The sequence below is a fragment of the Miscanthus floridulus genome, chromosome 8 (assembly GCF_019320115.1).
Source record: "Miscanthus floridulus cultivar M001 chromosome 8, ASM1932011v1, whole genome shotgun sequence".
In the NCBI taxonomy this organism is placed as follows: Eukaryota; Viridiplantae; Streptophyta; class Magnoliopsida; order Poales; family Poaceae; genus Miscanthus; species Miscanthus floridulus.
This window is the reverse complement of record NC_089587.1, coordinates 6,183,995-6,209,542: the sequence shown is the minus strand read 5'-3', so window position 1 is coordinate 6,209,542 and position 25,548 is coordinate 6,183,995. Positions and strand designations below refer to the sequence as shown.

Sequence of the window (25,548 nt, the reverse complement as noted above, 5' to 3'; positions counted from 1 at the left end):
TGTCAGGGAGGTCGCCCTTCATGGCGTCTGTCATGGTGCTGCCACGGCGCTGGCTGCTGCGTAGGCTCGTTCTGGCCACAATCTCTGGCTTCTTCCTCATGGCTTTCCTGATGACGTACACCCCGGGGATCATGAGCGCTTGATTGAGGATTTCCTTGGCGCTGCCAACTCCGTGGCCATCAACACCCTGACCGATGATATAGTAGGCAAAGTGTTTCCTGGCCCATAACTTGTAATAGGCGGTATTTTAGCAAACAATTTCTTTGTCTTGAGTGATTTCTCCTTTGTTTTGTACTCCATATTATACGCATCACTCTGTCGGCACGATCGATACGCATTGTACTGGCTTTCACCCCTTCGGGTTTACTTTCTCGCAAGCAACAATACTCTTCCGGTATCGACTACTAAAACTGACGACCAAGCAAATCGGTTGTTAAGTATCAATCCAAATGCTAGGGTAATATCCCTTCAAATATTTCCCATTTGATTGCTCTGTCGAATTTTCTTTCTCCTCTCAGTATCCCCAAAATACAAGTATTACCATGCGCATAACATTTGATCCGATAAGGCCCTTCCCAGTTGGGTGACCTTCCACCGAACTTGCTGTTCCCTGCCCCAATCGGCGATTTCATTTTCAGGCTAAGTCTCCTTCAGAAAATTGCTTGATCTTGACCTTTTAACCGTAATATCTCCCAATCCTCAGTTTATTGGCTTCAATGTTTTTTAAGAGCATGCAGCCAAAGGCAACTCAAGTCTCATCCATTACAAAATTCTAGTAGACTTTGACTTGATAAATCATTTTGCAACGTAACATGCCTTGATCTAGTTTGAACTTTCTAAGGAAAGACTGCATTGTGTCTATGCATAAGTTCATAAGGTGATCACATTAGCTCCTTTGCTCTTGGTCATCAAGGGCAACTTATTCTCAGCCTTTCCCAGAGTTTTGTCTCCCTTTCATATTTTTGAAGATCAGGTCCTGAAGGTGAAGCAGGCTCAGAGGAGTTTGTTTGATCGCGAAACCCTTTTGGTCAAGGGGCATTCGAATAGGCGGGATGTTTAAAGAACCACTACAGTCGACTGATCACATCCGCTTTGGCTAAAGAGCTGATTCTTTCGTAAATAACCGATTCCAGACTTCCGATCTCAATCCCACTTAGGTCTAAAAACACGAATTTTGTCTAGAGAGCCCTTCGACCTCCTATCCTTAGTTATATGGCGCCGTATTCTCTTCGACATTTATGGAGTAGCGTTCCGCCTTCTATTCATTGTGGTTGCCTTTTGCGCGTCCCAAGGCATCCGCCTCTTCGCTTCATGTCTTCAAATACCAACCGAGGGCTTTTGGCCTCAAACGCATCTCTATTTGCAACTGTTCCTTCGCTCTCTTCCGCCTGCCAAAACCCTGTAGCGGTTTTCTTCCTTTCTCCTGTAGATCCAATCATTTGTCATGGCCGGCGAAGATAACCAAGGTAAACGCGCTGCAGAGGAGATCCTGACAGAAGACATGCCGAGGAACCAGCGTCCCCGACACATGAAGTGAGATTGGCAATCCCTGTTCATGATGATGACCCATTCTGATTTGCCCATAGGTTCATTGCGACTGATAGTTTACATCCTTTTCTCTAGGATGGGCAAACCTACTGATGCTACGTCTTCTATGCCGGCCTCATCATCAGGTTCTTCCAATTCATATGACGGCGATGATGCCCGGAACTTCTTCCGAGAATGGTGAGCGGCCGAGGACCGCTATTCTGAAGCGATTCAGAATAACAGCCAGCTTGAGACCCGTCTAGGGGTCTTCCAAGCGGCCCTTAATGTGACTGAAGAGGAGGCCATCACCGTTAGGGCACGACTAGCTGAGTCTAACGCCGCAGTAGCAGGTAAGACGAGGTCCATGAATATTTCTATTCAGGTTTCCATTGCCTTTATCTTGATATTCTTCTGCAATCGCTAGCTCAAACGGTGCAATTGGAGTCTCTTCAATTGGCGGCGAACAAGGCCGCAGACGCCGTCAATGCCAGGGGTTCCCTTATTGATGCTCATCTCCAAGACATCCCGATCCGTGTCCAGGAGATTGCCCTTCACGGTGTTCATCACGGCGCGTCGGTGGCGCTAACTGCGGCACAGGTCCAGACCGGGCATGATCTCCACACCAAGGAGGTTGGCTTCCCGACTGACGATGGCCCTAAGGGGCATGAAGATCTGATAGAAGATTTTACCGCAGCGGCAGAAGCCATCATAGACATTACACCTGCTTAGGATGTGATGAACAAGGTCTCCGATTAGTTTGTATTTAGGACAAACCGATGAGTGAAGATTCCAGTTCTTTTGTGATTATGTCTCAATGTAATGCCTTCGTGTATGACTATGAATGTTTCTTGCTCTTTTTGTTTTTTGCTCTATAGGTGATACATATCGTATCGCCTTTTATTATCTTTGAGGACTTTTACTCTTTGAACTAGAGGCAATATCCTCCTGGTATCGGCTATTGGAGCCGAGAATGAATCGACTATCAAATTCAGATGTAGGATAACATCTCTTCAAGCATTTTTCATTCCAAAGATCAAACGATCGATCAATCTGGGTCAAGCATCCTATTAAGCGAAACAGAACTTCTCTCAAGAAATCCATTAACTCTGAATCGCATTTACACTTTAATTCAGCATTCACATACGTTGGTCTAAACTCATCTTCAAGACTTAATGCTTATCTTTCCTTAACCCAATGGCCGACGCGACGCCACGATTATTGATCAAAACAAGCTTTCAGAGCCAATTGCTTAAACCGGCTGTTGGCCTTCATTATTAATCCAGATAAAGCATCCTTCCCATGTTTTGCCAGAAACGCATTCGAAGTCACCTAGCTCCCAGAACACTGGATCAGCTGTCGTAATACTCATAGACTCATCAACGCGAACCACCTCGACATCATCTCCGTGCCATTGAATGAAATACTAATGCATGGTTGATGGCACACAATAGTTTGCGTGAATCCAGTCATGACCGAGGAGTAAACTGTATGATCCTTTTCCATCGATGACAAAGAACGTGGTGAGCAGAGTTTTACTCCCGATTGTCAGTTCGACGTTCATTGCCCCCTGGGTCTTAGATGTATTACCTCCGAAGTCTCTAAGCATCATGTCGGTTTCAAGCAAATCTCCTAGTCCCTTGCCAAGTTTACAGAAAGTGGTGTAAGGCATAAGATTGACAGAAGCACCTCCATCCACCAACATCTTGTTCATCGGCTTTCCATCAACAAAACCTTTCATATATAAAGCCTTTAAGTGCCGATGCTTGACTGGCTTATCAAATATTGCTTGCTGCACAACCATTAACTTGGCAACCATCTCTTCATACTCTGATTCATCGAAGTCTGAATAAACTTTCTGATCTGCTGGAGCTCTGAATTCTGATGGCAACAGAAAAACCATTTGGATATCAGCCGATGGTTGCTTTCTATTGGCTATTTGCTTGGCATGCCATACTTGAGTTTTACTAGATGTCTGAGCCTGTTCCATCTCTTTGTTCCTTAGGCACTGCACCCTCCTCCTCTGGCTTCTTGTTAAACCTCCGGGGCACCATTGGCCTTCTTGCCAAACATGTTCCCTCTGGTCGCTTCCCTCTTCATGATCAACCTAGTCTTGGTCAACAACTCTTTTTCCCAGCCGATCATGAACACTTTTATTTTTTAAGCGCTGATCCATGTTATTATGATGATATGCATCCACTACAAGATTTTTGGTCTACTGCAACGCCGAAGAATTGCAACGTAGAAAAATTGGTTGCCAGAGATTGTTGTATTACAACCATTCTAAAAAATGGTAGCGATACATGCCTTTAATACAACGGTTTTCAAGATGTTGCAAAGCTCTGTTGCATTTGGTGGACGATATTGCAATGGTGAAAAATGGTTGCAATAGACTTGATTTTGGTTGCAATTGTGTGGTAGTACTGCAACTACATTTACGTTAGTTGCATTTGGTTTTGACTATTGCTACGGTTTTTTTGTGTTGCATAAAATTTGACAAGCGTTGCAAATGCTAGATACTTAATGCAACGAGAACTCTTGGAGGCGAAGCAAAAGTGGGGGTCAATTGCAACCTTTTTTGGCAGTTGCAATATACTTTGATATTGTTGCAAGTGCTAAATTTTATTGCAACGAAATCTATGGGGTCGAAGCGAAAATTGTGTTCAAGTGCAACGCTTATTTTTGGTTGCAATATACTTTGATAATTGCAACGAATTTAAAACTTAAAAAAAGTATGGAAAGAAAAGAATTGGGGACGCATATATTAAAATTAAAAAGTGCTCCCCACAGGATTCGAACCATGGAGCTCTGGTTCAGATAAAACCTTCTACACCACTGCGCTATGTAGGTGTGTTCGTTGTAACTCAGGTTTTAATTTATTTGATATGATTGAAGACCTTATGAGTTATAAAACGCCCCAACCCTGGCCCCATCTCGGCATCTCCGTCCTTATGCCTGGTGTCTGAAACTTTCTGTTAAGTAGTAGTTGCTGTTAAGTACTTGATGTTAAGTATGCGTGGATGTTAATTAGTACTTGAAGTTGTACCGGGGTGGTTGGTCACTTTGTTAGCGATAGTAAATGCCTGACCGTGCACCATCAGTCACATGGTGACCACACTAATGAACCTTTCCTTGTCCAAACATTTGCCGACCGGTGATTACTCTTGGGCAATCGTGATTTTTATTTCAAAACTTTCCACTTACCTCTTTATTTCAAATACTTAAAACATTTATCTCAAGAGGTATTCATTAGCATAACGAACATTAAGGTTCCATGCAACGGTTCAAACTTAACCATGTCATCAGTTCAAAAGAAAAAAATAATAAAGTGCGACATATGCATATGAAGGACAATTGACCCTTCCCACCAAACAGTGCAACAAAAAAAATTGTCTTCAAGCAAAGAAATCATCTTCTATATTTTCTTCCATGACTGGTGCAATAACCCCATCATCAATGTAGGTGTCATCGTCGTCAGAATCATCATCACCAATATAGTCATCAACAGGTTCGGGAATTGCTTCGCTACGCACTTGATTAATAATGGCGGCAGAACCAGTTGTGCCTGCCCTATCTTGTCTTGACCAGTTTAAGAATTCCTGACCTTGGCCTGATTCATTCATTTCTTGGATTCCCACATCAAGTGCATCGGCGTCATTTCCTGTGTCTGGCATGGAAAACAAATTTCTTGGTCTCACCAAAACAACAGTAGACCATCTCGGCTTGTTCACGATAGGGACATAAAACACCGGTTCAGCGTTTGAAGCAAGAATGTAAGGTTCATCTGAATATCTAAACATGGAAGTAGCAATGTCGATAATACCAAATTTGTCCCTAGTGTACCCTCTGCTTCTGCTGGTACTGGTAGCCGGCACATCATACCAATCACACTGAAATAATATAACTTCTTTTTCTTGTGGGAATTCCAGTGAGATTATATTTCTAATGACTCCATACCAGGTCATGTTGCCTATACTATCGTCACCCTTCACAAGGACACCAGAATTTTGTGTCACGAGACTTTTCTCTATGGCAGCTGTCCGAAATAGCCAATTATTGATGTGCACTCTATTCAACACACGAGCTCGAGGGTCAGGTCCTTGAGAAAGGGCATGCATCAGTTTACTTGCTTCCCCTTTCTCATATAGTTTTGCTATCTGCAATTTAAAAATCAAGTTAGACATCTACCGGTTAATTACTACGTTGGTCTGACCATAAAGTTGAATTTAAAAATATAAAATAATACTACATACCTCGATTTCAAACCATCTTACAAAATGCTCCTTGTGTCGTTTTTTAATGTTAATTGAACTATCCCTTGTTAGTTGTGTCTTATGCTCCCTACATCAGAGTGCACCAAATTATTAGTTGATGCCACAAACAAGCAGATAAAAGATAAATTTAGTGGTAAAAATTGCGACTTACTCTACCCATTTCCTGGCTTCATCACAATTAGTAATTATGTAGTGCCTCATCTTTTGAAGTTCAACTTTCTCCAAATTCTTAAGCTTATTTCCTCTCCTCTTGTAATCAATTTCACTAAATATGCTTAGACCACTTGGAGGCTCATTCACAACTGTATTTTCATGACGATCAGCTCGACTCAGCTTGGTGTCGACGTCGAAGAATCGAGAGCAAAATGTAAGACACTCCTCAGCTATGTATGCCTCGGCTATTGATCCTTCTGGTTGTGCCTTGTTCCTGACATATCCTTTAGCAGTACGTAGATACCTCTCTACTGGATACATCCATCTGTAACACACGGGCCCTCCTAGTTTAGCCTCTTCAACTAGATGGACCGGTAAATGAATCATTATGTCAAAAAATGCAGGCGGGAAAACCATCTCAAGCTGACAAAGAGTCTCTTTAATTGAACTGTCTAGTTTGTCAAGATCTGCTGGCACCAACTCATTTGAACAAAGTGCACTGAAGAACCTACTGAGCTCAATCAATGGCCTGGCAACATCTTCTGGCAAAATCCTTCTAATGACTAAGGGCAATAGTTTTTGTAGAATAATATGGTAGTCATGAGTTTTGAGTCCAGACACCTTACATGTTTTATCGTCAACACATCTCTTTAAATTGGAGCAGAACCCATCAGGCATCTTCACTCCTTGAAGAAATTGGCATAAAATCCTCTTGTCATCCTTGTCTAGAGAGTACAACGCTGCTGGCAAGGTGTACGTGTCATCATCAATCACAGGATGCTGATCTTGCCTGATCCCAAGATGTTCCATGTCAAGGCGGGCATTCTCGCTGTCCTTACATTTCCCTTCAATTTCAAGCAAAGTCCCTAATATGCTCTCGCATATGTTTTTCTCAATATGCATCACGTCCAAATTATGCCTTATGATCAAAGAAGACCAGTAGGGGAGCTCAAAAAAAATACTCTTCTTCCTCCAATTGTGCCATCTTGCGTCTTCATCACGCTTCCTCTTTTTTGATATGTCCTTTCCAAATCCCGTTGGATGAAAAGTTGCATATTGGTCTAATACATCTTGACCAGACAGTGGAACTGGAGCCTCTCTGGTTTCCTCTTCATTGTTGAAGCTCATCTTGTTCATGCGCCATGGATGGTCTAAGGGCAAAAACCGACGATGTCCCATGTAGCAGAACTTCTTCCCATGTTTCAACCACAAATAATCTGTATCCTTGTGACAGTAAGGACATGCAAATTTTCCTTTTGTGCTCCAACCAGAAAGCATCGCATATGCAGGGAAGTCATTGATTGTCCAAAGTATCATAGCACGGAGTGTAAAGTTTTCCTTTGCCTTTACATCCCTACAATTAACACCAGTATTCCACAGCGCCTTCAACTCATCAATGAGGGGCCTCAAGTAAACATCAATATTCATTCCAGGAGTTTTCTTGCCAGGTATCAACATCGACATGATCCAATAAGATTGTTTCTCATACAACCAAGGAGGCAAATTGTAAGGTATTAGGATAACAGGCCAACAACTGTAAGTAACATTTTGCATACCAAATGGGTTGAAGCCATCAGAAGCAAGACCCAGTCGAACGTTACGAGCTTCTTTAAATCGTGGAAACATATTGTCCACGTGCTTCCATGCCCTGGAGTCAGCAGGATGACGTAGTTTGCCATCATCTATTCTTCCTTCCTCATGCCAACGCATTTCTGATGACGTGCTCTCTGACATGTACAATCTGCGTAGCCGAGGTGTGAGAGGGAAGTACCGAAGGATTTTGACTGGGACACGACGACGTTTCTTATCATGACCATCGTTCACATGGCCATCACCACGGTCATCTGTTTTCCACCTAGATGCTTTACATTTGGGGCATATATCCAACTTCTCATATTCCTTCCAAAATAACACACAATGATTCTCACATGCATCTATCTTGATATAGTCCAAGCCTAGATCGCGAACCACCCTTTGCACTTTCTCCATTGTGTTTGGGACACAATGACCTTTAGGGAGAAACTTTGAGATCAGAAAGAGTACCCCCTCCAATGCTTTGTTACTTATCCCATACATGCACTTAACCTGGAAAAGTTCCACAATAAAAGATATCTTTGTACCATCTTCGCAACCTGGATATAATTCCTTTTTTGCCTCCTGTAGTAACTTGAAGAAGACCTTGGCTTGCTCGTTCGGCTCGTCTTCATCACCGATCTCTCCTCGTATTTCACCTCTAATTAGGGATTTAATCAAATTACTGGCCTCATCATCTTCACTCGGTGCGCCGCCTTCTTCATTGTCTACTCCAGAATCATGTGGTGCACCTTCATCATCATTCTGTACTTGTACATCTGCTGCTGCTGGGTCGTCATTGTGTACTTGTACATCACTAGGTCCTGCATCTTCATTGTGAAAAACCACATCAGCTGAACCTTCCCCTTCCATTATAAAACTTTCAGCAAACCCTGTTGAAAGGACATGAATCTAAAGCACAGCCCGTGTTCTGTGTGACATGCATAGACATTTACGGCACGGACATGCTGCAGTTCCACCCCTCGAAGTGCCACTATATGTCCTGTCCAAAAACTGCATGAATTTGTTCTGCCACTCGGTTGAAGAACGAGGCAAGCGCATCCAACTCCTATCATCGCCTGACATCTGCGTGATGAAGATGAACGATGATCACCAATTTAGCCAGTGTATTTACATACATAATTGAACTATATATGTGCAGCCCATAGTGATCTCGTACCTTTCGCCGCGAGGACGGCTTGTCTGATTGATCGATCGACGTGGAAATCAGGGCAGAAATCAGCTATACTCTACCTAAATTAATCACATTACAGCACAATTAGCGAGCTATATGGTAATACAAATTAGACATCAGAGGCTGGGAGCTTTTGATTCTCATACCTTCAAAACTGATTCTATGATCCACGGGTTGCACCTCTATGGAGGTCCGAAGGGCAGTGGAGCGGAGGTCGGAGGAGTCCAGATGCCGAGCAGTGGCGGCGGTCGCCCTCACCCCCGTGTGCAGCGCCCCCTGAGGATCGCGACTCCACCCTCGTTCGCAGCGCCCCCTGAATCACCCTCGTGCGCAGCGCCCCCTGAGGATCCCCTGAAGAAGCGAGTCAGGCAGGGACGGACGGGGTGGGCTGTGGGCAAGCGGCCATGCCCTGCGTCCGAGCCGCACGTATACCTGAAGTATTCTCCTATGTACTGCAGACCGTCCGTGGAGTTCAGAGGACCGTCCGCTACAAGTGGCGGACCGTCCAGATCATTTGGCGGACCATCCGGTGGGTTGGTAGGCAGCGCATCAGAAAATTTTGGCTAAGTCCACCACACGCATCACGATTCATGAGATCGGAGAAGCATGCATGCAGCTCGATCGGCATAAGATGGATATATAAAATTTTGGCTAAGTCCCTAAATTTACCATGAGATGGACATGCTGAAATTTTTACCATGACTTGGACATTGTCAAATTTGATTTTTACCATGGGACAGACATATGCAAAAATGGCTAAGTCTGAATTTTTGCTATGACTTAGAGACTAGAATTTTACCATGACTTGGGCATTGACAAATTTAAAATTTTACCATGACTTGGATATTGAGAAATGTGGCTAACTCTAGAGTTTTACACTGACTTGATATTTGAGCACTTAAAACAACATAGAAATACTTAGGATAAAAAAGGAAAAAGTCTACCTGACCCCCTCAACTATCATAGGTTTGGGCTTGACCAACTCCTATGAGGTCTCTTAAAAGTAAATAAACTAGTGGGATAAGTTGGATAAGTACTCTGAAAGTTGGCCCTAGTAAAAAAAACTAGTAGTATTAGAGGAGAAAGTACTCTGTACTCTACATGTAACTCTTAGATGACTAGGAAAAACTACACATGATGGGTTATGGTGGCCTGGTGGGACATGTCTGAGTGGGTGCGAGTTGGTTGTTGCTATCTTTTCATAGGTTTGGGCTTGACCAACTCCTATGAGGTCTCTTAAAAGTAAATAAACTAGTGGGATAAGTTGGATAAGTACTCTGAAAGTTGGCCCTAGTAAAAAAAACTAGTAGTATTAGAGGAGAAAGTACTCTGTACTCTACATGTAACTCTTAGATGACTAGGAAAAACTACACATGATGGGTTATGGTGGCCTGGTGGGACATGTCTGAGTGGGTGCGAGTTGGTTGTTGCTATCTTTTCATAGGTTTGGGCTTGACCAACTCCTATGAGGTCTCTTAAAAGTAAATAAACTAGTGGGATAAGTTGGATAAGTACTCTGAAAGTTGGCCCTAGCAAAATTTGATTGAGTCCAGCAGTGTTTCATAGAAGTTTGGGTGTCTACTCTTGGCGGACGGTCCGTGACGAAAAACTCTCGCGCCCTTTTATTTCGCGACTTCCTCATCTACCACGTCGCCGCCTTTTATTTCGCGACTTCCCGTTTCCTCCCCCCACGCCGCCCCCTTTTATTTCGCGACTTCCTCATCTACCACGTCGCCGCCTCCACACGGTTAGGGTTTTTGGATTCCACCAAAGAGAAGTCGAACATGACGACAACTCCAACGAGTGGAACACCTCCGTCCTCGACGTCGATGCGCACACCTGCAGGAGCGGGGATGCCAACAACTCCAGCGGCGGCGGCGGCGGCGGCGACGCCGACAAGTTCATCCAGACCCAACGCCACCATGTCCCTTTTTGGGGCAACACGTTCGTCCGGGATGCCAACAACTCCGGCAGCGGCGCCGGCAAGTTCATACAGACCCAACGCCACCATGTCCCTTTTTGGGGCAACACGTTCATCCAGGTCGACAGCAGCACATGGTGATCAACAAGAGAGCTCCCTGCCAATCAATGAGACCAATGATAGGTAACACATATTTTTGGATTCAACATCTCGGGTTTAGAGTTTTAGATATATAATCTTGAAAATGTTCTGGGAAAAATGTAGCCTAAGAGCATCGACGCTGCAGGGACATGCAGGAAGCAGTGCGCCATGGGGATAATGTAGATCGAATGCCTGGGATTAATGATATGTAGGGATTAATGAGTTTGGTCTCTGTCCATACACATAGTATACATATTTCTAATTTAGAATGGGACTGTAGGCATTTCCTATCAATTAAGCTAAGAAGAACAAGTGTGCAATATTTAGTGTTTCCTAGTATAAATATTTTTTTGGTTTACTTTAATTTCAGTCATGGGGGTGCACATATAGTTCAAATAAGTGGCACTAAGTTTTAATTACTTTCTCTGTCTGTACACATACTATATGTACACTGGTTTCCTTTTAAGTATATTGTTGTATCATCACTAGTGCTTAAGTTTGATACTATTGTAATATTTGGCAGCTCGGATCAAACATGGACTCTCTATTTCACTTGCGAGGGATTGCCGGGGGGGCAAGAGTCTTCTACTATTAGAATCACTAGGGCTGATCTCACCCTGAGTAACTTGCTTGCAATGAAATTACAATTGGGGTATAGGGTAAGGGACTATTTGTACTACAAGAGGAGATGTGGTAATGCAGCAACATTACACGAAATCGAAGAAGAAGTCAATGCAGATGCTATGATAGCATGTAATGAGGAGGAAAGACAGGTCAGACTATTGCTGTCCAAGGAACAAAAAATAGACCAGAATGTGAACATAACACCCTTGAAAGTACTTGGAAGGAGACCCATTAGGGAAGAGAATATAGATGAAGATGAGGAGTCAATTGATGCTTACAAGGAATGGTTGCACGTCATGCATAAGGAAAACCGATTCATGGGTAAGTGTTATGTTGGACTCCTATATATTTCAAAATTGTTGTATTATTTTATATTGGAGAAGCCTTTGTACTAATATTAGCTTGGCTGACCCAGATTTGAAAGATATCGACAGGGATGACACCACCAAAACTTACAAAGAATGGTTAAGGGTGCAAGGACAACTGAATGATATTAGTAATATAACATCTGTCCCTACATGTCTATTGTTAATATTCCTTCACAAACATATCATATCTTACACAAGTGACCAATATTTTCTGCAGTGGCATATGTGGACAGTAATCATCATACAGATGTAGTACTTTCAAGTGAAGATAGCAACCCCACACCGCCAGTAAACAGACCATCTCATGCTCGGCGTTTCATTCCACAGGGAGAGGGAACTAGTAAGTAATGAATATTTTCAATTTATTGTGAGGTTCAGTTAATTTTAAACTATGTCAATAGTTTTTTAAGTGTTTTGCTTTGTATATAATTGTTTTTCATGGACAAGACTCCAAAAAGAGGAAGCCAAGAGGTAACTTGAAAGGATGGACAGCAACAAACAAGAGAACTAGGGAGGCGTCTCAGAATCTTAGCATCCAGTTCTCTAGGCTTGGAGGACCTGTAGGTTCAAACAAACGAATATTTGTTGATGAAATAACACTGTTCACGAGGAAAAGAGCACCTCTCATCGGAGTAAGAACATGGAGAGATATCCATGTGGATGTCAAAATTGCAATAGCAAACGATGTGCTGGTAAGCTTCTGTTATCCATGTGGATGTCAAAATTTCAATACCAAATTATTGTTTAAGAAGTAATTTATTTAGGCTTTACCTTGAGCAGGCTAAGTGGGACCTTGAGGATAACGAGGCGAACAGAATCAAGATATGGACGGTGGCTAATGACCGTTACAAAGGATGGCGATCTACATTTAGTGCTACCTACAAGGCGTACACCACCTATGAAGAGAGAATGAGACATAGGCCAGAAGAATTAGACATTGTTGAGTGGCACTATCTGGTGTCGTATTTTGGCACCGAAGAATTCCAGGTTTGTTCCCAATTTTTAAAAAAAACTTGCCAATTCCACTTCTGACGTCAAGGTTTATGTTTTGCGCACTGCTGATTTTATAAAAATCAAATCATTGCTGGTTCTGTGCAGAGGATTAGCAATAAGAATTCTCAGAATCGGCACAATCGACAGATACACCATGTTACAGGATCAAAGGGTTTTTCTCAATTGAGCTATGAGAAGGTAAAAAATTCTGTCACAAGGTTTTCCTTCAGGCATTTTTTATGGTTTGTGCTTGTGCCCCCGAATGACAATGACATGATATTGTTATAACCTATATAGTCTTTGTATTTGATAGAGATATTTAGCCCACTGCCCACTACAAAAAAATATATTTTGCATCCTTGTATACAGAAAGCTGAAAAGTACTAAAACTAATGTGTGCCAACAAAAAGAAGAACTTGGATTCCTGTTCTTTTTCAATAGCAATAAATATTTCTGTTATCTTCTGTTTTTAAATTCGTGGTGGATATCTTCCTTATCTTTACAGTTTATAAAAGCTTCTACATTTCACTAGATTATGAAATATGGCTAATTTTTTTACATTCTTGCCTAATTAGAGGGACCAACTAACTGGTGAAGAGCCAAATGATATGGAGCTTTTTATGATGACCCACCAACAAAATGGACAATGGACAAGCGAGGAATCTAGGGAAGTCTATGTGAGTATTAAACAGTTTTTACAACCCTTATTAAGTGATGCAACTGTCCTCGCTTAGAATTAAAGTTTTAATTAACTAAATGTCTTTGCTTTGTTAGGACAATGCAACCAGGAAGATTATGGAGCTGGAGTCAAGGCCTGACGCAAATGTCGTCTCAGACTTGGAGCAGAACCAGATTTTCCAATCAACCTACAAGGAAACGAGAAAAATCAAATCAAACAAGATGCATGCTAATGGTTACCTTGCAAGGTACCCAACTAGAAAGGAGCTACTATCGGAGGACTACCAGCGCAAACTGCAACAGGAGGAAGCCCTCATTGAATCGTTTGGACGGCTGCAAGATAGACTAGAAGCTCAAGAAGTTGAAAGGGAAGCCGAGAGGCAAGAACATAGGCGTCAGCTTGAACAGATGAACAAGGAAAGGGAGGCTGATAGAGAAGCACTTAGGCAAGCTATGTTAATGTTGCAAGCAGCCCAACAGCAAGCTTCAGTACAAAAGGTAATATTAACAACATCTATGTTCTCATAGTTTATTGAACTGAAAATCATGATCTTGAACCCAATTCAAAATGCAGGCTAGCACAATTGTGGAGCCAACTGAAAATGTTGCTGCTGCTGCAACAATTGAGGGGACACAAAATGTAACAACTACAATGGGAGAACACATGATGCATAGTCAGCAGGTAGTTTGATGATAATTGAAGAATGTTTAATTGTAACATGCATGTCATATTCTTGTCAAGGGGTGTAATTTTTACCACCAACCATTTATTTTCAGGTTACCCAAGAAACCAGCCAGCCAGAACAACAACCCCCTTCTTCCGTAGCTGAAGAACGTCTCACTAGAGGGCGCATGACTAGAAGTAATTTGGCAGCGAATTCGGGTGCTGTTTATACTACAGCAAAGCAACTGAAGGAAACTGCGGCTAGGAAAAGATCTGCATTGTCCAAAAAGAATACACAGGTACTATGTGAAACCTTTTATCTCTCTTTGCATTAAAAAGGAACATATAGTCCTTTTGGAGAAGTACATAGCTATTCTTTTGTTCTGCTCCTAAATATGGTCCAGGCTTAGTTTCCTCTTGCTGATTAGAAATATATATGGATGTGTTTGTGCTCATAAAATGTCTTGGGAGGCAGCTGCATGTATGTTTATATTTGCTTTACGCTTCAAAGTTCATGGTTGATAGTACTGCAGCTCACAGAACTCTAGTACTGCAGCTCGTGTTTTGCTTCAGTGTTCAATTAGCTTTGCCACCACTAGTCTCAGTTTAACTAATGCATGTCAATGATTTTTTCAGGAGGAATCTTGAGTTTGAGAAGGAGCATGCGAATGGTGGGACGATGGCCAACATACATATCAAGGGAACCTTCGCTGCTACAGTAGACATTAGTCTTTTGATTCGAATGAGTTCAAACAGTTGTCTGTGCTTAACACATTATTATGTGTTAAGCTATCTACTTGTGTTCTCATTTAGTTTGACACTCGGTGTGTTTTGTTAAAGATTTTGTATGAACAAATTATATTTCGTTTTAATGGATGTCGATGCTTCCTTCATTATGTATTTGTCGTTTTGCGATTATTAATTTAAGCTACCAAACAAAGTGTCGCAACATGAATTATTAATATATTAATCTGGCGTTGCAATATATGATGGCACATATAACAATCACATTTAGTCGTGGCAATAGGTACGATAATCGTGGCAATAGAGAAACTATCTCTTGCAACTACAAAAAGATGACGGTGGCAATAGAGGAATCTACCTATAGCAACCAGATAGTTAGTAACGTGGCAATAGATGACCTGTCTGTAGCAACCAACCTAAGTAACATGGCAATAGCCTATGCCATCTATAGCAACCATTCAGAAACGTGGCAATATATGACCTCTCTGTAGCAACCAACCTGAAGAGATGTTGCAATAACCTAAGCCACCTATAGCAACCATTTAGGCGACGTGGCAATAGAGAACCTCTATTGCAATGCTTTCTCTGCGTAGCAACAACCACGATTGCAACACCTGTGTTGCGTTGCGCTTGCATTGTGTTGCTACACGACCAGCGTGTCGCAATACGTATCGCTAGCAACGCCTAGTTCGTTGCAATTGATACTATTACCACACCCATAGTGGTTGCAATTGCTTTTGTTACAACACTCACCAGGTGTTGCAAAAGCGTCAAAAGTGTTGCAATAGAGGGGATGTGTGTCGCAACTAAAATGTAACCCATTGCATTATGCTATTGCTACCCTTACAAGTGCAACGACATTTAACCAAAAAAAATTGGTAGCAAAATTACTATGGCTACCATTTTTGGGTCTTTTGCTACACTTTTTTGGTGTTGCAGTAGACCGAAAATCTTGTAGTGATCCTAGGCATGGATAGACCGGTGGTTGATTTGAGATTGCCTAAACTCCCAACATTGATTGCTGCATTCTGGACAGTTATGTCTGGTAGGCAATTTCAAACCTTCGTTCCAGCAGTATCTGAAGAAAGGACAATTCCAGTGCGATTCGGCTTGCTTTCTTTTATACCTCTCTTCTTCTAGTTGACGCTGGTATTCCTGATCTTCTAGCCACCACTGATAATCCTTTTCCTTCTGCCGCTGCCACTTATTCAATAGGATCTAAGATGTAACTCGTGGCTTCATCGCTCCATCCTTTGATGTTTCCTCCTGCTCATATCGGCTCTTCTGCTGAGCATGGCATTTTCTATTCTCTCTGTATTCATCAGCCGATATTTGCATCTTGGGATCAACTGTTCTAGCTTCTCTTGATCTGGCCGATGTTAGGACCTTAGTCTTTCATTTGAATAGCCCAATATCAACCATATTTTGATCTCCTGGGAAAGGATTATCATCGACTTTCATTTTTCGAGGCGTATCGAACTTGAGCCTCCCTTGCTGAATAGCCTTCTGTATGTGCTGCTGAAAAATTCAGCATTCATTGGTGGAATAAGAAGTAGCATTATGGAACTTGCAGAACTTCTTATTCTTCAACTGTTCAGGGGGTAACATAACATGATTGTCCGACAATTTGATCTGGCCCTTCTCGAGTAAGAAGTCAAAGAGCTTGTCTGATTTTGTGACGTCAAAGTCATAGCTCTCCTCGACTCCTCTTTCCTAAGGATTGGGTACCATCATCGTCTTCTTGCCCCAATTCCATTCAGCTGCAGCAACTTGTTCCTCTTCATCTTCATAGCCATCATCAATCGAATATGGATTATAAGCTTCGGCTACTGTGGTACTCTTCTGGAATCGGGTATCTCTGCGCATACTCTGGAATTGGCTATTGAGCGCTGTCACTCGTTGAGCCAATTGACCCAAGTTGTCAAATTCTTGTCCTAGCAGCTTTTCTTTCCACATCGGCAGCATTCCTTAGACAGCTAAAGCGGCTAGCTGATCATCGGCCAAGCTCAATGAGAAGCACAAGTTCCTAGTCTCTCGGAATCTCTAAAGAAACTCAGTGCCCGATTCATTAGTCCTTTGTCTCATGGTTGTCAAATTGGTTATCTTCTTTTCTCTAGTCCCAGTGTAGAAATATGTATGAAACTTCTTCTCTAGGTCAATCCAATTGGCAATGGAGTTGACTGGTAGTGACGAGAACCAAGTGAAGGCTGGCCCTGACAGGGATAAGGAGAAGAAACAAACTCGATGGGTATCCTCAACTGACGCTTCGCCCAATTATGTAAGGTACCGACTGACATGTTCTATGGTGCTTGTACTATCTTGATCAGTGAACTTGGCGAACTCTGGGAGCTAGTAATTTGTAGTAAGAGCGACCAAATCATACCACTCTGGATATGGGCGTTTGTACGAAAAGGTCAGCCCTTTTGTCTTTAGACCGAACTGATTCTTCATCATCTCGGTCACCTTCAGCAGCAACTCATCAGCTTGCGGATTTGGATTTCTCGGTACTTGCTGACTCATCTGTGGATTGAAATCCCGCGTGCCTTGATATCCTAGATTTGGTATCATGTGGAGGGTGTTATAATCCATGCCATAGTGATAGCCTTGTGGAATTTCAATCTATTGGGTCCTTTGCTGGCTTTCCGCTTGAAGTCTCTGATTATAGACACAAGGATCTATATCTCTACGGATCTTTTGAATTGATGGTGCTATCTTTTGAGCCGACGACGGTATGTGGCCTGATGTGCCAAAATTGATCATCTGGTTCTAACTTTGCCCCACCGGCTGCAGCACATGCTGTACTGACGGTCCAGGATTGTACTGTATTTGATTCGTAGTAGTACCTAGAGTTTGTTCAGACGAACCTTGAAGTGCCTGGACGTCACCATTACCAGCTGGTGCTGCTTCTTGATGGCTGGTACCGACTTGATGAGTCCCTTGGGTCGACGGATCTAGAATGTTGTAAAAAGTCGATCCAACCTGACCAATTGGAATTCCATGAATCACCTCTTTCATGGCGTTGTGAAATGCGTCAACGAAAGCTTCATTGCGGCTTGATATGGCATCACAAACAGATTTGTCTATGGCTTTCATAAAGAAACGCCTGTCTTCAGCTTCGACCGTATCTGTTTGCCCATGTAGTAGAACTCTTGGTAGTGGAAATTTCTGAATAATGGTGTTGTCACGTGTTTTGGTGTAGGACAACAAGCACTTCTTCTGAAATTCTTCTGTAGCTTTGTTGATGGTATCCTAATCTTCATCAGGTAGGTCTTCATAATGTACCACAAGGATGTTGTCGTTGTTATGAACCGTCATGACGATTGTAGGGTCCCACCGGGCATGCCAGAAACGTGTGTCGACACAGAATTTTCATCTCCGTGCCGAGGACACACGCAGCAAGCCGGAAGGGTCCGCTCGATGAAGCAGATCCGCCTAGCTTCAGCGTAAGGGTGGTCGATCCTGCGCAATCCTCTCGAGATATGCCAGTCAATTTGATCCTACAATTGACAAGGAGAGAAAGCTTATTAGTAATTAAGGGCGGAACGTGCCGGTGTTGCCAGACAGTCCCAAATATGCGGCTCTGAGAGCCGATATGAGAAGAGATCGACTAAATAGTCGATTCCAACATATTCATAAGAATAAATCGATTAAAGCTCATGAGGTTGTATAAGAAGAATCGGTTATCATTTAGGATAAATATTATTTAAGTAAATATTAATCAATGGCAATAAGATATCAATGATGATCGGTGTATACTGAGCCAATGATTACAAGTAACCAAACTCCTTCTTATATAAAGAAACAATTCAACACCACTTAACCATTTAATAAAGATAAATCTAATGAACATGTTAGATCTCATCTATCGCCATGACCAGTGGGGCATGAGGCAGAATCATGCAGGCCATAGAAACAACAATAGACTCGATGACCCTAACTCATGACTAATATCAGTGGGGCATGAGGCAGAATCATGCAGGCCATAATACAATAATAAGATCATGGGGCTAACATATCTTTCGACTTATCTCTACTTCAATGATCTCGTAATGTGAACTGTTCATGAAAACGCTCGATATCGGCTAAACAACCGATTCAGGCATAACGCACAGTTAAGGTCATGCCTTCTTAGGAACGGACCTACCAACTAACGATCCCCACTCCACGGTGCTAACAGTGGGGTGAGAGGTAGAATCCCACAGGCCGTGATAACGGGCCGTGAAACGGTTCTCGCTAACCAATAGATCTACTCAAGATCGAACATGCCTTAACCGCACGCTATGCGTGATTAAGATTGATGCAAAATAGCTGATAAAAGCATAACCCATCGCTTAAGATGTAGATTAGATCAATTTTAGATTAGCAAATGATGAGTTAGGTAAGATATATGGCCAATCTAGATCAATCTTAATCGGGCAGAGTGATATTGCCGTAATTAGATAAACAATGAAAGCAATAAGCAATATCGGTAACTTAATGAATCTACTAAAGACTGTCATACTAAGGTAGAGCCGATAACTTGACCTTGATCTAGTTTAAGCAGTGGGGTGTGAGGCAGAATCACATAGGCCATACTTGAACTAGGCAAGAGTCGATAACTAGCTTATACCAGAGTCGCAGTGGGGGTCGACCGGATCGATGCAGCCACACGAATAGAGGTATAAACCATGACGGTACTTATAGACAAGCAGTGGAGGTCGACCGGATCGATGCAGCCGTACTCGCTGAAGAACTCGCCGAGATCTACTCTACTCCTACTGCTAAGGGGTGGCCGGAGTCGAAAAAAGTAATTGACTTGTATTTGATTGATTGTGTCTTCACAATAGCCGGGGTTTGGTATTTATACCTGGAGTCTAAACATGAATCCTACTCGAGCACGATTTTCTACAATCTTTGGCATAAAAATGAAAACATTCCTAATTTAAGATAACTTAGACTCTAATCTTTCCCTTTTTGTCCCTTTTTGTCCCAGTGCCGATCATAGCCTCTGTCGTTATCTGCTGGCGCTATACGAAGAAAGCCGATTCTTGTGCTGCATCCGAATCAGCTGGTTTCGATCTGCACGCAATTGGTCCCTTGCTGACATGATTTTGGGAGCTCTCGAGCTTCTGAGACCCTTCTTCCAAATTATGGTGTAAACAACTAGACCTAGAGCTTAAAAAAATGATATAAAAAAGCTATGTACCAATAATGACAAAGTAAATATACAAATTAACTAGAGTTCATGTGAGCCAAGTAAGTTGGGCAAAAATGAGTCTAAATTGCTAGGAAAGATTAAAAAAAAAATCAAATATCATGCATGTATCTCTAGATCTACATGAGAACAAAAAATTAGTGAAAGAAATGTATAGGTAAAGTTTGAAAAGAGATTAGGGATGCCACAAGCTCACCTCTCAAACCCAACTCCTTCAAAGGTTCAAAGGGCAAAACCTCCCCCCTCTATTTTTGCTATTTCTCACCTCCAAGTGAGCGACTAAAAAAAATCAAACATCATGCATGTATCTCTAGATCTACATGAGAACAAAAAATTTGTGAAAGAAATGTATAGGTAAAGTTTGAAAAGAGATTAGGGATGCCACAAGCTCACCTCTCAAACCCAACTCCTTCAAAGGTTCAAAGGGCAAAACCTCCCCCCTCTATTTTTGCTATTTCTTGCCTCCGAGTGAGCTCAACAATGGTGCTCAACAGCACTGTCGCGAGGAGGAAGAAGGATATTTACAGGGATTATTTTTAGGAGCGGTTGACTAAGAACACCGCCCCTGTCGAGACGCGGTTCTCTTAAGAGAACCATCCTTGACAATCTGTCTCTTCTAGAGACGGTTTTGTAAAGACGAACGTCCCAAAAAAATCGTATTTTCAGGGGCGGTTGTCTTAATTGAACCGCGCCCCTAGATATGGATACATTTCTAGGGGCGGTTTTCTTAAGGGAACCACCCCTGAAATTGATTTCCAGCAACGGTTATGAAGCTATAGTGCCTCCAGCCAAGGTTGGAGGCGGCGTCCTAAGTCAACCGCCTCTGTTAGAAAAGGCGTCTGTAAAAATCTTTTTTGTACTAGCAGACTTGGACATAGGGACAACTTGATTGGGAAATCAGGAGGACCACCGGTTACCTCAAAAAAAAAAAAGAACTGTCAAATGGTAAATAAGATATATCTTGTGCACATACAAATTTCACTCTTGAGTCTTGACTGGCTAGCTGATGTACAAATTATGCTTACTTGGGTACATAATTGTACCTCCGTCTATGTGCTACGTTGCTGTTCTAATGTTGTTACTGAATAGTTATGGCTGGAATCACTAAACAAAAATGCACTCAGTGCAGATTTTAGCACTAGCACCTTCTTATAAGCATTCGTTCCAGGCCGGCTTATCACTGATAATGTGCTGGTGGCTTATGAGCACATTCACTATCTAAAAAAGAAAAAAAGGCAAGACTGGAGCTTGTGCAGTGAAACTTGATATGGGCTTACCTCCGCAGCATCATGATTAAGCTAGGCTTCCGAGAATGTCTAGTGAACTTGATCATGAATTGCGTGGAGACTGTCATGTTCTCTGTTAGGGTGAACGGGCATTTGTCAAATGCTTTCTCTCCCTCACGTGGAATCAGACAAGGTGACCCCATGTCTCCCTATTTATTTCTCCTATGTGCCGAAGGCTTTTCGAGTATGCTGAAATTCTCAGGGCCTAATTTCTTAGCCAAAGGAGTCAGAGTGGGTATTCATGCTCCCTGGGTGTCCCACTTGCTATTCGCCGATGACTGCATGGTTTCACGCAGGCTAGCGAAAGATGGGGGACACGCTTAGCAGATATCCTACGCTCCTACCAGAGAGGGTCTGGCCAAATGGTGAATGTGGCAAAATCTGCCATTTTTTTCAGTGCTAATTGTGACCATGGTATGAAGGAGGAAATGAAGCAAGCCACATGTATCATCACAGAGGCGTTAAGTGAGAAGTATCTGGGGTTACCTACAGCTGTAGGGCAGAGCACCACTGAAGCCTTTGAATCGATCCCGGCGAAAATCCGGGGTTTGGTCGGAGGCTGGAGCGAGAAGTCGCTTAGTGGTGTCGCTAAAGAAGTCCTGGTCAAGTCAGTTGCGCAGTCCATCGCTACATATCTGATGAACTGTTTCTTACTATCGCCGACTACAAGAAAGAAAATTATGTTAGCTATCTCGAACTACTGGTGGGGTGGTGCTGCGGATAGCCGAGCTATCACTACTACAGATATCTTTACCGTGGCGGGCAAAATCGATTAACCAAGGCGGTTTCGCAACCGCCTCGGTGCAAAGGTCACGATAAATGAAACCTTAACTGAGGCGGCCTAAATGACCGCCTCGGTAAATCAAATAAAAAAACAAAAAAAAAAACCGTATCCAGCCCTAACCGGGCCTAGATCTGGGCCTCGAGCCGCCGCCGCTACCCGACGCCGGATCTAGAGCCACGCCGCCGGATCCACCGCTGGTGCACTTCTCCATGCCGGATCCACCCTCCCCCCTGTCGGATCTGCCGCCGGCGCGCTCCTCCCTACCGGATCCGCCATCAATGGGCACCTCCCCACCAGATCCACCGCCTCCACGCCGCTGCTCCCCGCCGGATCCGCCCGCCACCGCCGTGGATCTGATCACCGGCGAGGGAGAGAGTGAGGGAGATGAAGAGAGGAAAAGAGAGGGAGATGGGGAGAGCTGACCTACCTTGGACCCACACCAGCCGCCGCAACCCCATCGTCGTCGGATCTGAGCCTTAGCAGCCGGATCTGACGCATGCCGCCGTCGCGAGGCCCACCTGCCGTGGATCCGCCGCCGTGGAGCTCCCCTTGGCCCTCCTCGCCGGATCCAATGCCGGCCGCCGTCGCGAGGACCACCCGCCGTGGATCCGCCGGCCTGGAGCTCACCTTGGCCCTCCTCGCTTCTCTTCCTGCGCCTGCGCCCGTCGGGAGGGAGCCCTGGCCGGGAGGGGGCCCTGGCTGGGAGAGGGAGTGGGAGGGGAGGAAAGGGGAGGGGAGAGGAAGAGAGTGGGAGCATCGGGCTGGGAGAGGGAGTGGGAGGGGAGTGTGTCGGGAAGAGAAGCGCGCCGCGTGATGAGAGACCGAGAGAGGGGCGCTGCGCGGGGAGAGACCGAGAGAGAGAGAGAGAGGAGAGAGAGAGAGAGAGAGAGAGAGAGAGAGAGAGAGAGAGAGAGAGAGAGAGAGAGAGAGAGAGAGAGAGAGCTAGTGTCTAAGTGAAACCCTAAGTCTTACATTTATATGAGCCCGGGAAGAATCCAATTTGGACTTTTTTTGGGGCCTCGACAATATTAACCGAGGCCCACCTCCGAAAATGGGGGGTATTTTTGGATAAGGCCTGCCTCGGTTAATAGATTTTAGGTTTGACAGCCTCCGTAAATCAATTTTGCGAGGCGGTTGATTATGACCGCCTCGGTTAATAAAATTGCCTACCTCGGTTAATCCTAGGCATTAACCGAGGCGGTTGAAATTGCCGCCCGCCTCTGAGGCTATTTTGGAAACGCTGCGCAAAAGATTTTGTGTAGTAGTGTATAAATTGGAGACGTTGGCAGGAACTCACAATACCAAAGCGCAATGGTGGCATGGGGTTCCGGGATGTCAAACATTTTAACATAGCTATGCTGGGAAAACAAGGGTGGCGTTTGATGACTGCCCCAAATACGCTATGTGCGCGGGTTTTGAAGGGCAAATATTTCCCTACGATGATTTTTTGAATACCATAATAAGAGGAATTCGTCGCACACATGGCGAGCAATCTTGGCTTGTCGTAAGGCCTTGGAGTGCGGCCTCATTCGCAGAATTGGGGATGGGGAAACAACAAATATTTGGAGAGATCGCTGGATACCGGGTGCCATTGGCAGTAAACCTATTTGTCCGCGACCTGAGGCTACGGCTCTGCGGTTTTGTGAGCTGCTAACAGCTGATGGCGTTACCTAGAACTCACAAGCTCTCACTGAGTACTTGCTGTCCATGGATGCACAAGCGGTGAAGAGGATTCCGCTGGGTCGGTGTCAAAGGGACTTCTGGGCTTGGTCCGCCAAGTGCCATGGCTTATACTCAGTTCGGTCGGCATATCGCCTGCTAGCGGAGCAAGAATGCCGTGAGCGAGACCATAGAGAAGGCCGGGCATCACATTCGGTGGCTGCCGATGACCCTTTTTGGCAAGAATTGTGGAAATGTAAAGTTCCTCCAAAGGTCAGAGTTTTTTGGTGGAGAGTAGCACATGACTACATGCCATGCCGTGCTAACCTTCATCGAAAGCATATAGATCCATTGCCGACCTGTAAAGTTTGTGGAATGGAGGATGAGACGACTTATCATGCACTCACCCAGTGCAAGTTTGTAGTGAAGTTCTGGGACAAGCTTAGAACCCTCACTGGCATCAAAGTCCCTAAGCTATGCCCTAGTACATGGACATGAGATTTGTTGGACAACTCTCTATGCAGTGAGGGAGATAGAGGGGTAATTATATGCGGTATGTGGTCCTTGTGGATAAGTAGAAACGACCGCCACCATGGCAAGGTTCCTATAGACCCGGGCAAAGCTCTAGAATGGGCTATCGATACTTGCAGTGAGCTTGCCAATGGCTTCAAGGTGGCCACTGGAGGAGAGGCGACGCAAGTAATGCGCTGGCGGCTGCCGGAAGATGGGCACTACAAGATCAACGTTGACGGGGCGTTTTCTCCTGAGTCCAACTCTGGCGCGACCGGGGTATAGTAATGCGCAACAACACAGGTTCTTTGTTGAGGGCATCAGCACGTTGGTTAGATTCCACCGGCTCGGCGCTTTTGGCAGAGGCTGAAGCTTTTCGGGATGGCGTCCGAATTATACCAGAAGGAACAACTAATCATATTGTATTGGAAACCGACTGGTCGGAGATCAAGGCAATACTTGATGATGTTGAGGGGATGATCTCCAACCTTACCGTGTTCCAAGTTGTCCATACCAAAAGAACGGCGAATTTTGCAGTACACCTCTGCGCCCAACATGCTTCTTCTTTTCTAACTTCCTTTGTTTGGGCTGAGTCCCCTAGCTTCTTGCAGCCTTGTCTGCAATTTGATTGTAATAACGCTGTTTAATCAATGAAGCCATCGAAGATGGCAAAGAGCTTGCGGAGCTGGTCCTCGGAGTAAGGGGACCGGTCGGCGAGGAGGTCGGGGGCGACGAGCGCGACGAACTCGGAGAACTCGACGAGGCCGTTGGAGTTGGTGTCGGCGCGGGTGATGAGCGCGTCCAGCTGGTCGGCGCTGGGCGTCAGGCTGCCGTTGGCCTTGCGGTCGAAGGACCAGAAGATCTCCCGCAGCTCCGCCAGCTGGTCGTCGTCCAGCCGCGGCTGCTGCTGCTGCTGCGACGCCTGGCTGATGGTGGCGGCCACGGAGCTGCCGCCGCCCCGTCGGATGCTTGCCATCGTCGTCTCCAGCGACACGGCGGCGGACGGCGCCTGCTTGTGCACGGCAGAAGCGTCGGCGGTGGGGGCCGTGGTCGCGTCGCTCATGCAAATATCTCGGGAGCGTGAGGAGGGAGGCGGGGAGGACGATCGACGAATTGGTTGGAGCGGCCGGAGAAGACGGATATTCCCTCACCTCCCTGGAAAGTCGGCATGCCAACCTTATTTACTTGCGAATGATCTGATTTTGCAAGTAAGCTTACAAGCTGTGCTAAATTTGTTCCTTTCTTAGGATCTACCTGTAATCGG

The 25,548-nt window shown here is 44.3% G+C and overlaps 3 protein-coding genes across 3 annotated transcripts; 1 reads left to right on the top strand and 2 right to left on the bottom strand.

The window, feature by feature from the left end:
- Window positions 1-4,808: 4,808 nt before the first annotated feature.
- LOC136470987 (uncharacterized) lies at window positions 4,809-7,187 on the bottom strand. Its single transcript, XM_066468716.1, has 3 exons — window positions 5,950-7,187; window positions 5,778-5,865; window positions 4,809-5,681 (listed from the first exon to the last, which is right to left on the bottom strand). Exons 1-3 carry the CDS (start codon window positions 7,128-7,130, stop codon window positions 4,920-4,922), a joined length of 2,031 nt encoding a protein of 676 aa, XP_066324813.1. The 5' UTR covers window positions 7,131-7,187; the 3' UTR covers window positions 4,809-4,919.
- Window positions 7,188-10,800: 3,613 nt separating this feature from the next.
- On the top strand, window positions 10,801-15,000 carry LOC136470986 (uncharacterized). The gene is made up of 12 exons (XM_066468715.1): window positions 10,801-10,822; window positions 11,304-11,725; window positions 11,820-11,900; window positions 11,990-12,112; window positions 12,220-12,464; window positions 12,553-12,759; window positions 12,871-12,963; window positions 13,341-13,442; window positions 13,540-13,941; window positions 14,018-14,125; window positions 14,221-14,406; window positions 14,744-15,000. The coding sequence occupies exons 2-12, from the start codon at window positions 11,416-11,418 to the stop codon at window positions 14,753-14,755; spliced, it is 1,869 nt and encodes a 622-aa protein (XP_066324812.1). The 5' UTR covers window positions 10,801-10,822; window positions 11,304-11,415; the 3' UTR covers window positions 14,756-15,000.
- A 9,668-nt stretch (window positions 15,001-24,668) lies between these two features.
- LOC136470985 (probable calcium-binding protein CML11) lies at window positions 24,669-25,347 on the bottom strand. The gene has a single exon (XM_066468714.1). It carries the CDS (start codon window positions 25,345-25,347, stop codon window positions 24,928-24,930), a length of 420 nt encoding a protein of 139 aa, XP_066324811.1. The 3' UTR covers window positions 24,669-24,927.
- Between the last annotated feature and the right edge of the window lie 201 nt (window positions 25,348-25,548).

Excerpts from the sequence above, each read along its gene's own strand:
- LOC136470987 (XM_066468716.1), bottom strand. The coding sequence starts at position 7,130 with ATGGGACATCGTCGGTTTTTGCCCTTAGACCATCCATGGCGCATGAAC. Across the intron at positions 5,866-5,949 it reads GAAGCCAGGAAATGGGTAGA|GGAGCATAAGACACAACTAA; the intron begins GTAAGTCGCAAT and ends ACTCTGATGTAG. Across the intron at positions 5,682-5,777 it reads TAAGATGGTTTGAAATCGAG|ATAGCAAAACTATATGAGAA; the intron begins GTATGTAGTATT and ends TTTAAATTGCAG.
- LOC136470986 (XM_066468715.1), top strand. The coding sequence starts at position 11,416 with ATGAAATTACAATTGGGGTATAGGGTAAGGGACTATTTGTACTACAAG. Across the intron at positions 12,465-12,552 it reads CAATAGCAAACGATGTGCTG|GCTAAGTGGGACCTTGAGGA; the intron begins GTAAGCTTCTGT and ends TACCTTGAGCAG. Across the intron at positions 12,760-12,870 it reads TTGGCACCGAAGAATTCCAG|AGGATTAGCAATAAGAATTC; the intron begins GTTTGTTCCCAA and ends GGTTCTGTGCAG.
- LOC136470985 (XM_066468714.1), bottom strand. The coding sequence starts at position 25,347 with ATGAGCGACGCGACCACGGCCCCCACCGCCGACGCTTCTGCCGTGCAC.